This window comes from Procambarus clarkii, chromosome 21 (genome assembly GCF_040958095.1).
Source record: "Procambarus clarkii isolate CNS0578487 chromosome 21, FALCON_Pclarkii_2.0, whole genome shotgun sequence".
NCBI lineage: Eukaryota > Metazoa > Arthropoda > Malacostraca > Decapoda > Cambaridae > Procambarus > Procambarus clarkii.
In genome coordinates, this window is record NC_091170.1 from 1,121,126 (window position 1) to 1,132,228 (window position 11,103).

The following is an 11,103-nucleotide window of genomic DNA, read 5'->3' on the forward strand; positions in this document are numbered from 1 at the left end:
CACTGTTCTCTCTACCATGATTCTCACTCACCTGTTGTACTGTGCCCTCGCTTTGTTTCGGTGACTCTTCGTGGCCTTGGTCACGGTGAACTTCAACGGCAACAACCTGCTCAATTTTTTCAGAGACTTTTAATTTAGCGGCGTAGTCCTTCATACGTTCCAGATCAATACTCCGAGTAAATTTTTTTCGTTTCTTCCCAAGACTGGTTACAGAACCAGCCTTCACACCCATAGCCTTCACACCCCCAGCCTTCACACTACCCCTACCCTTTCTATCATACCTTACTGAAGAGGGTGGAGTTGCCCTCTGCACAGACATTTCTACATCACTATCCTCCATGGTGTCATCCTCTACATCCAGTTGCCAACCATTTACTTGTTCCATCGTCACCTCACCAAGGTCAGCACCACCGCCAGCCTCGCAGCTCTTCGCAGCGTTAGCGCCTATGTTATGGGCGTCCACATGTACAGTGTCCAGACTTACCTCACCCTCACCAGGGTGACCAACAGCCGGTAAAGCGTCCTGAGCAGTGTCGTCTGCACCCTCCTTGTCTGCATTACCATTATCATTCTAAGCAGTGTCATCTGCATTACAGTCTCCGTGGTGTAGTGGTAAGACACTCGCCTGGCATTCCGCGAGCGCTATGTCATGGGTTCGTATCCTGGCCGGGGAGGATTTACTGGGCGCAATTCCTTAACTGTAGCCTCTGTTTAACGCAACAGTAAAATGTGTACTTGGATGAAAAAACGATTCTTCGCGGCAGGGGATCGTATTCCAGGGACCTGCCCGAAACGCTACACGTACTAGTGGCTGTACATGAATGTATGTATGTAATCTGCACCCTCCTTGTCTGCATTACCTTTATCGTCCTGAACTAAGTTACCTTCACTGGCCTCATTCACACTGGGAGTCATTCCCACAGACGTTTTACTTACAGAGTTGTGGGTTACTTCATCTACCTCACCTGGAACTACAGTATTTACAACATTGGGTTCATTTCCTGTTACACTATCCTCTATTAATGGCGGAAAGTCATGTTCATGAAAAATGTTGATCCGTTCTGATGCCTCCACCTGGCATGCAGCAGCCATGTGACCAGTACGTCCACACTTAAAACAAGTTTGCATTTGGCCATTGGATATAAATTTAATATAATGACCTGCTACTGACATTGATGAAGGAATATTACGGTGAAGTTCCATCTTTACTGTTCGTGTTCCATTAAAACACCCTTTCCCTGGGCCATAGGTATATTTATTAAAACGAACATTGTCCACTTTCCCATATTGTTCCAGTATGTGTATAATAGTTACATTCAACATTTCAAATGGCGCATCCCTCACAGAAACGTATGTAAACGTTTTGCTCAAATTAATCACTTGTACTGATCCTTTCCCATTAGATAAACTTATAATGTCATCATCATACTTCTTAAGAAACTCTGAAAACGCAACATTGTTTTCAAACTTCAACACCACCCTATTCCCTGGCAGTGGTTGGTAACCAAATATTTCTTCCTGCTTGATCTGTTACACATCGAAGATCGTGGTGGATACAAGGTCGGGAGCAGCATGACAACTAAACTTGAGTCCTATGGACTCCTTCCGCTTTAGTGGAGGTGTGTAGGAGCCCATGATGGCACATATACCACCCCCAACGTGACGTTATCCGCCCATCCGTCAACACGCCGGCCAACAGCGACGACAAACACGTCCACCCACCAGACGCCAGTAGCAGAGCGAATCAAAACACGTCTGCTCACCACCACGTCCACGACGAGACTTCCATGGTTGTGTATTGACATTAGTACGCCAGGGTGTGTAGTGTAATGCATGTGTAGTGGCTTATTAAACGCCAGCGTAATGCATAGTATTTACTGTAGTGAAATGTGCATGTTTTGACTGTTGATATCATTGATGTAGTATAGTGCATGACATTGTTGGCATTGTAGCGCCAAAGTGTAGCATGTGTAGCATAATTGGTTGTTGTAACACCGGGTGTATTGTAGATATTAGCGTTGAAGTATGTTAACGCAGGTGGTAGTGTGTGGCGGGTGGCCACTACACAAGAAATTATGCCTGTCGAGTGTTGGTCAGGTAATTAACGGATTACGAGAGAAAAGGGAGTGTGTGTGGCGGCTGGTTACTTATTGGTGGTGACGTCTCGTGGTATTTTGATGCGCTCTGGCGCAAGGCATATGCCTGTGGTGGTAATGGTGTTGGGGGACGCCGTGTGTGTTGTGTTGATGGCGTTGAAGACGCTGTGTGTATGTTGAGGGCGTTGGGGACGCCGTGTGTTGTGTTGGGGACGTCGTGTGTTGTGTTGAGGGCGTTGGGGACGCCGTGTGTTTTGTTGAGGGCGTTGGGGACGCCGTGTGTTGTGTTGAGGGCGTTGGGGACGCCGTGTGTTGTGTTGAGGGCGTTGGGGACGCCGTGTGTTGTGTTGAGGGCGTTGGGGACGCCGTGTGTTGTGTTGAGGGCGTTGGGGACGCCGTGTGTTGTGTTGAGGGCGTTGGGGACGCCGTGCGTGGTGTTGATGGCATTGGAGACGCCGAGGGTTGATAGCGTTGGGGACGCCATTGGGTGGTGTAGTGTAGTGGCGTTTAGACGCCTGGCATGGAGTGTGGTGTTGTGGAGTATATGGTGGCGCAGGGGCGCCAGGTAGTGGTCGGTAAGGTGAGTATTGGCGTAGCAAGGTCGGTGCGTTAGGACGCAGGAAGTGGTTGTGGGGATGTGTGGCGTTATATTAATTAAGGTCATCAGTGGTTGGGATGACCAGAGGAGATGGTGTGTCGGAGTGGGTAAGTCTTATGGATAAGATGAAATGTGGATAATTGCAGGAGTTGGTGGCTGCAGTAGGCGAGTCAAGTCGATATCTCTAGGAAGACTCATAAAAGACTAATAATAATTCATTATTTTCATTAAAATTTAGTGACAGTAGTTGTGAAATGATTTTAATGTGGTATTTATTGTGATAATGTATGTGTATGTATATACTGTATATTACCTCATCGGCACCATTACTGAGTGTTAGGCTTGAGAAGGTCCCCCGGGATCATGTCACAGAGCTTCAGGTAGAGTAGAAGGGAAGCTATGAGGGTACACTCAGTAATTCTAGAAAAAAGGGGGAGGAAGTGAAGCCAACGTGACGTTATAGACGAAATTCGCTCCCTGACATCAAAGCAGGGATAAGGGCCAGCTGCAATGGTTTTGCAGCTGCGCTCAGGCTATATACGGGGAGAGAGTAAGGAGCCGAGGAGGTTATGTAATAATGGGATTGAGCCAGGGGGCTCCGAGGGAATATTTTGCAGGAACAGCGGTCGGGAAGGTGTGAATACAGGTGGACACACTCTGGGCAGATGGGCCTAGAGTAATGTGCTACAGCTGTGGTGAGCACAGCAAGGAAGGATGACCAGAGAGCTGTGAGGTATCTACAGCGTTCTGGGGTTGGTGCACTGGAACGAGATGGCAGCATAGACCCGAGGGAACATGTCCCTGGGATAGGAATCACCGTTGCTCTGGAGGCCAGGATCACGTTAGCTCAGAGCAACGATGGGACATTGACAACATTCACCAGGCTGGACAGCCTGGGTTTTGTCTGGGTCATGGAGGATCTATGACCTAGCAACCATGGGACACGAAGACAAGAGAAGTGATGTTGCCAATTGTGGAGGAGGCCAGTGGAACATTGTGTGATCATTGTAAGCCCTTATGTCAACAGTACAGGGCAAGATGTTAAATTATAATTAACTTGTTACTAAGGATGAAGAACCTTAGATATATATGTGTTGTGTATATATTAATAACTAGTGTCATTTCTGTTTAAGTGCCAGCATTCTGGTCCATGTAATTTTATGGTTATGTTTGTATGTAATTATATGTCAGCACTTTAGGTATATGTGCATTGTTGGAGATGGGAAAAATTATTACAGACTATTTTACCTGTGCTATGATGTGAATATAATGTATATGTTGGAGAAGTGTTGTGAGTTATGTCGGGGAAAATTTTAATTTATTTCATCGTGTGTATGATGAACTTTTTGGATGATTTTTTAGTTGTACACATATTGTGGGTGCATCCTCCAGGTCCTTGCACTAATGGAACCATTGCAATGATGCATATGGGGACATATGCGTGTTTAAGGAGGGGAGTGGTGTTTTAATCCACAAGTTAGTAGGAATTATTAGCTAGAGGATCATTACTACAACACTTAACGAATGATGCTTGGAAGAACATGTTAAGTAGACAGACTATGGATCACATATCTAAGAAAGGTCAATGGATTAAGACCGAAGCTGTTTAGCCAAATTAATAATTCCTGGAAAGAGGAATTATTCTTCGTCAGGCTTCTAGGATCAAGGTTACCGCTCTAGGGATAAGGTTAATCGGATTATACCTTCCACGAGAGGCGTGGTGAAATGTTTGAGGCCATGGTTGGCTAAAGTCAGTCTTGTTGTGGGAGTTGAACTGGCAAGTCCTCCGAGGTCTCCGTTTGTGGCAGCAGCGAAGTGTAGCAGACAGCTATGCGAGAGCCTGTTGTGATCTTAGTGACCAAGTTAAGTCTGCAGTATGTGAGTATTGAATGAAAGACTAACCGGGTGTGGAGCGTTGTAGTAATCATTCCGTATTAGGGACTTACGCGGAAGTTACGAGTGTGGGTAGTGACCGCGGAAGTCAAGTGGTCTATGGGTATTGGAAGTGTATTGACCTAATAGAGTATTTTAATATGTTATTATTTGTCAGAGTCTATTCTTTGTAATTAAATGACAAAACCCGACGGCCTTTAAATACCTTCCATCTGTCCCCTCATTGTGTTCCAGTACAAACCTAGTGGTACGCCTCAAGGGTCTGGTATGTGTAGGAGTACACGGTGGTAGTAACGGTTGCTGAGGCAAGGTGTTATGTGTTGTGTAATCACTGTGTTCGAAATAAACCGGGGTTCAGCGTCACGACAATAATGCTCCACCGACCGCTCCTGATGCTGGACTTAATGCTATGCCGATTGCTCCTGATGCTGAACATAATGCTCTGCCGACTGCTCCTGATTTTGGACATAATGCTACACTGACCACTTTTGATGCTGGACATAATGCTCCACCGACAGCTCGTGATGCTGGACTTAATGCTCCACCGACTGCTCCTGATGCTGGATATAGTGCTCTATCGACCACTCCTGATGCTAGACATAATGCTCCACCGACCTTTCTTGATGCTGGAAATAATGCTCCACCGACCGCTTCTAATGCTGTACATAATGCTCCACCGACAACTCCTGATGCTGGACATAATGCTCTGCCGACTGCTCTTGATGCTGGACATAATGCTCCACCGACCCCCCCTGATGCTAGACTTAATGCTCCGCAGACCATTCTTGATGATGGAAATAATGCTCCGCCGACCGCTCCTGATGGTGGACTTAATGATCCGTCGACCGCTCCTGATGCTGGACTTAATGCTCCAAGACCACTCTTAATGCTGGACATAATGCTCCGCCGAACGCTCCTGATGCTGGACATAATACGCGCCGACCACTCCGGATGCTGGAAATAATGCTTCTTCGACTGCTCCTAAAGCTGGATATAATGTTCCACCGACCGCTCTTGATGCTGGACATAATGGTCCGCTAACCTCTCCTGATGCTGGACATAATGCTTCGCCGACCGCTCTTGATATTGGACTTAATGGTCCGCCGACCGCTCCTGATGCTGGACATAATGCTCCACCGACCGCTCCTGATGCTGGACATAATGCTTTGCCGACCGCTCCTGATGCTGGTCTTAATACTCTTTCTTGATGCTGGACTTAATGATCCGTCGACCGCTCCTGATGCTGGACATTATGCTTCGCCGACTACTACAGATGCTGGACATAATGCTCCACCGACCGCTCCTGATGCTGGACATAATGCTCCGCCGACCGTTTCTGATGCTGGACATAATGCTCCACCGACCGCTTCTGATGCTGGACATAATGCTCCACCGAACGCTCCTGATGTTGGACATAATGGCCCACCGACCGCTCCTGATGATGGACTTAATGCTCCGCCGACCGCTCCTGATGATGGACTTAATGTTCCACCGACCAATCCTGATGCTGGACATAATGCTTCACCGACCGTTCCTGATACTGGACCTAATGCTCCGGTGACTGCTCCTGATGCTAGACATAATGCTCCACCAATCGATCCTGATGCTGGACTTAATGCTCCGCCGACTTTTCTTGATGTTGAACATAATGCTTCATAGACCGCTCCTGATGCTGGACATATTGCTTCATAGACCGCTCCTGATGCTGGGTATAATGCTCCACCGACAGCTACTGATGCTGGACATAATGCTCCGCCGACCGCTACTGTTGCTGGACATAATGCTCTGCCGACCTCTCGTGAATATCCTCCGAGCACCATCAATACCCGGGGAGCTTTTCCTCACATTCAACTGTCCCCATTAAAGAACACCATGATATTAATTGGATAACTCTAAATTTGCTCTAGACTTGGGTAACAATTGGTTTGTGAACTGGATTATTGATTTCTGAAACAAATTGTTTCAAAGAAAGAATAAACATTTATATATAAACGAGTTTAGTTTGGTATAAAGAGGATCCGCCTCTCAGACCAACAGACCTTCTGAAAATCTCTTTATTTTTGTTTCTATGTTTTATTGTAATGGGTTTCCAGGAGCCTGCCTCCTCCTTGCTGACAATGGTCAGCTGGGTGTTGCCTCCTCCTTGCTGACAATGACCAGCTGGAGGTTGCCTCCTCCTTGCTGACAATAGCCAGCTGGAGGTTGCCTCCTCCTTGCTGACAATGGCCAGCTGGAGGTTGCCTCCTCCTTGCTGACAATGGTCAGCTGGGTGTTGCCTCCTCCTTGCTAACAATGACCAGCTGGAGGTTGCCTCCTCCTTGCTGACAATGGCCAGCTGGAGGTTGCCTCCTCCTTGCTGACAATGACCAGCTGAAAGTTGTCTCCTTCTTGCTGACAATGACCAGCTGGAGGTTGTCTCCTTCTTGCTGACAATGGCCAGCTGGATGTTGCCTCTTCCTTGCTGACAATGGCCAGCTGGATGTTGCCTCCTCCTTGCTGACAATGGCCAGCTGGGGGCTGAAGAACAGTAACGGGATGTTATTGTTTGGATGTCACAGAGAAACCAGGTTGGAACAGGTAATAACTTGGTGACAGTCCACTAGAGCTGGTGACAGTCGAATTGAGCTGGTGACAGCCCACTAGAGCTGGTGACACACCAAGAACACTGGTAACAGTCCATTAGAGCTGGTGACAGTCCACTAGAGCTGGTGACAGTCGACTAGAGCTGGTGACACACCAAGAACACTGGTGACAGTCCACTAGAGCTGATGACACACCAAGAACACTGGTGACAGTCCACTAGAGATGGTGACGCACCAAGAACACTGGTGACAGTCCACTAGAGCTGGTGACAGCCCACTAGAGCTGGTGATAGCCCACTAGAGCTGGTGACACACCATGAACACTGGTGACAGCCCACTAGAGCTTGTGACACACCAAGAACACTGGTGACAGCCCACTAGAGCTGGTGACACACCAGGAACACTGGTGACAGCCCACTAGAGCAGGTGGCACACCAAGAACACTGGTGACAGCCCACTAGAGCTGGTGACACACCAAGAACACTGGTGACAGTCCACTAGAGCTGGTGACACACCAAGAACACTGGTGACAGTCCACTAGAGCTGGTGACACACCAAGAACACTGGTGACAGTCCACTAGAGCTGGTGACAGTCCACTAGAGCTGGTGACAGCCCACTAAATCTGGTGACACACCATGAACACTGGTGACAGCCGACTAGAGCTGGTGACAGTCCACTAGAGCTGGTGACAGTCCACTAGAGCTGGTGACACACCATGAACACTGGTGACAGTCCACTAGAGCTGGGGACAGTCCACTAGAGCTGGTGACAGTCCACTAGAGCTAGTGACATACAAAGAACACTGGTGACATTCCACTTGAGCTGGTGACACACCAAGAACACTGGTGACAATCCACTAGAGCTGGTGACAGTCCACTAGAGCTGGTGACACACCACGAACACTGGTGACAGTCCACTAGAGGTGGTGACAGTCCACTAGAGCTGGTGACACACCAAGAAAACTGGTGACAGCTCACTAGAGCTGATGACACACCAAGAACACTGGGGACAGTCCACTAGAGCTGGTGACACTCCAAGAACACTGGTGACAGTCCACTAGAGCTGGTGATGCACCAAGAACACTGGTGACAGCCCACAAGAGCTGGTGACACACCAAGAACACTGGTGACAGCCCACTAGAGCTGGTGACAGTCCACTAGAGCTGGTGACACACCAAGAACACTGGTGACAGTCCACTAGAGCTGGTGACACACCAAGAACACTGGTGACAGCCCACTAGAGCTGGTGACACACCAAGAACACTGGTGACAGTCTACTAGAGCTGGTGACAGTCTACTAGAGCTGGTGACAGCCCACTAGAGCTGGTGATAGCCCACTAGAGCTGGTGACACACCATGAACACTGGTGACAGCCCACTAGAGCTTGTGACACACCAAGAATACTGGTGACAGTCCACTAGAGCTGGTGACACACCAAGAACACTGGTGACAGTCCACTAGAGCTGGTGACACACCAAGAACATTGGTGACAGTCCACTAGAGCTGGTGACAGTCCACTAGAGCTGGTGACAGCCCACTAAAGCTGGTGACACACCATGAACACTGGTGACAGCAGACTAGAGCTGGTGACAGTCCACTAGAGCTGGTGACAGTCCACTAGAGCTGGTGACACACCATGGACACTGGTGACAGTCCACTAGAGCTGGGGACAGTCCACTAGAGCTGGTGACATACAAAGAACACTGGTGACATTCCACTAGAGCTGGTGACACACGAAGAACACTGGTGACAATCCACTAGAGCTGGTGACAGTCCACTAGAGCTGGTGACACACCAAGAACACTGATGACAGTCCACTAGAGCTGGTGACACACCAAGATCACTGGTGACAATCCACTAGAGCTGGTGACAGTCCACTAGAGCTGGTGACACACCAAGAACACTGGTGACAGCCCACTAGAGCTGGTGATAGTCCACTAGAGCTGGTGACACACCAAGAACACTGGTGACAGCCCACTAGAGCTGGTGACACACCAAGAACACTGGTGACAGCTTACTAGAGCTGGTGACACACCAAGAACACTGGTGACAGTCTACTAGAAATGGTGACAGTCTACTAGAGCTGGTGACAGTCCGCTAGAGCTCGTGACACACCAAGAACACTGGTGACAGTCCACTAGAGCTGGTGACAGTCCACTAGAGCTGGTGACACACCAAGAACACTGGTGACAGACCACTAGAGCTGGTGACACACCAAGAACACTGGTGACAGTCCACTAGAGCTGGTGACATTCCAAGAACACTGGTGACAGTCCACTAGAGCTGGTGACAGTCCACTAGAGCTGGTGATACGCCAAGAACACTGGTGACAGACCACTAGAGCTCGTGACACACCAAGAACACTGGTGACAGTCCACTAGAGCTGGTGACGCACCAAGAACACTGGTGACAGCCCACTAGAGCTGGTGACAGACCACTAGAGCTAGTGACAGTTCACTAGAGCTGGTGACACACCAAGAACACTGGTGACAGCCCACTAGAGCTGGTGACACACCAAGAACACTAGTGACAGTCCACTAGAGCTGGTGACACACCAAGAACACTGGTGACAACCAGTGTACTTATTGTATCACCAGCTATAATTTGCAGACCCCATCAAGTCAACAATCCAACCACTCACCAACCCATTCATCCACCATCATATTCATTCACCAGATTATTCATATCCTTTCACAACAACCTATTCATCCAGAAACCCATCCATTCAACATCATATCCTTCCACCATCTAATTCCTTCAAGAACCTGTTAATTCCCTAAACCATCCATTTACCAACCCATCCATTCATCAACCCATCCATTTATCAACCAATTCACTCATCAGTCCACCCACTTATCAACCAATCCATCCATCAACCCCCCATTCACAACCAGATTTATTCACTAATTTATCCATTCAACATTCTATTCAATCAGCAACCATGGAGTCTCGTCGTGGACGTGGTGGTGAGCAGACGTGTTTTGATTCGCTCTGCTACTGGCGTCTGGTGGGTGGACGTGTTTGTCGTCGCTGTTGGCCGGCGTGTTGACGGATGGGCGGATAACGTCACGCTGGGGGTGGTATATGTGCCATCATGGGCTCCTACACACCTCCACTAAAGCGGAAGGAGTCCATAGGACTCAAGTTTAGTTGTCATGCTGCTCCCGACCTTGTATCCACCACGATCTTCGATGTGTTACAGATCAAGCAGGAAGAAATATTTGGTTACCAACCACTGCCAGGGAACAGGGTGGTGTTGAAATTTGAAAACAATGTGGCGTTTTCAGAGTTTCTTTAGAAGTATGATGATGACATTATAAGTTTACCTAATGGGAAAGAATCAGTACAAGTGATTAATTTGAGCAAAACGTTTACATACGTTTCTGTGAGGGATGCGCCATTTGAAATGTTGAATGTAACTATTATACACATACTGGAACAATATGGGAAAGTGGACAATGTTCGTTTTAATAAATATACCTATGGCCCAGGGAAAGGGTGTTTTAATGGAACACGAACAGTGTGGGAACCGACCTGTGAGATTTATATTTATTTAATTTATATGAATTTATATTTACGTTAATTTATATACTTCGATAGCAATTTGTATAATGATAAGTGGACTGTATTTCTGCAATAATCTCATAATCTCACAAATCGATCCTCTACACATTAGGGGGGGTTAAATTAATATATATGCAGCCAATCAAACTACAGTAATAGACTACATACTATTAAACATTGAAGAGGTTCCTTATCTTATAGTACAGCAGGTTAGTCCACCAGGTATAACTAGGGTGTAGACACCAAATTATCCTCTTTGAGGTAGCTTCTATCACCCAGTAACTGGTGCACATAATCTTGCATCCTCGTCTTGACCTGTCAAAAGTGCGCTAGCTGTGAAGCCAGAATCCTATATATGACAAGCTATATC

General features: G+C 47.7%; 1 protein-coding gene across 1 annotated transcript; it reads left to right on the top strand.

Moving 5' to 3' along the window:
• Positions 1–5,715: 5,715 nt before the first annotated feature.
• Positions 5,716–6,246, top strand: LOC138366980 (MAPK-interacting and spindle-stabilizing protein-like). The gene has a single exon (XM_069328387.1). The coding sequence runs from the start codon at positions 5,716–5,718 to the stop codon at positions 6,244–6,246; it is 531 nt and encodes a 176-aa protein (XP_069184488.1).
• Positions 6,247–11,103: the final 4,857 nt, after the last annotated feature.

Coding starts and splice junctions, on each gene's coding strand:
- LOC138366980 (XM_069328387.1), top strand. CDS start 5,716: ATGCTCCACCGACCGCTCCTGATGCTGGACATAATGCTTTGCCGACCG.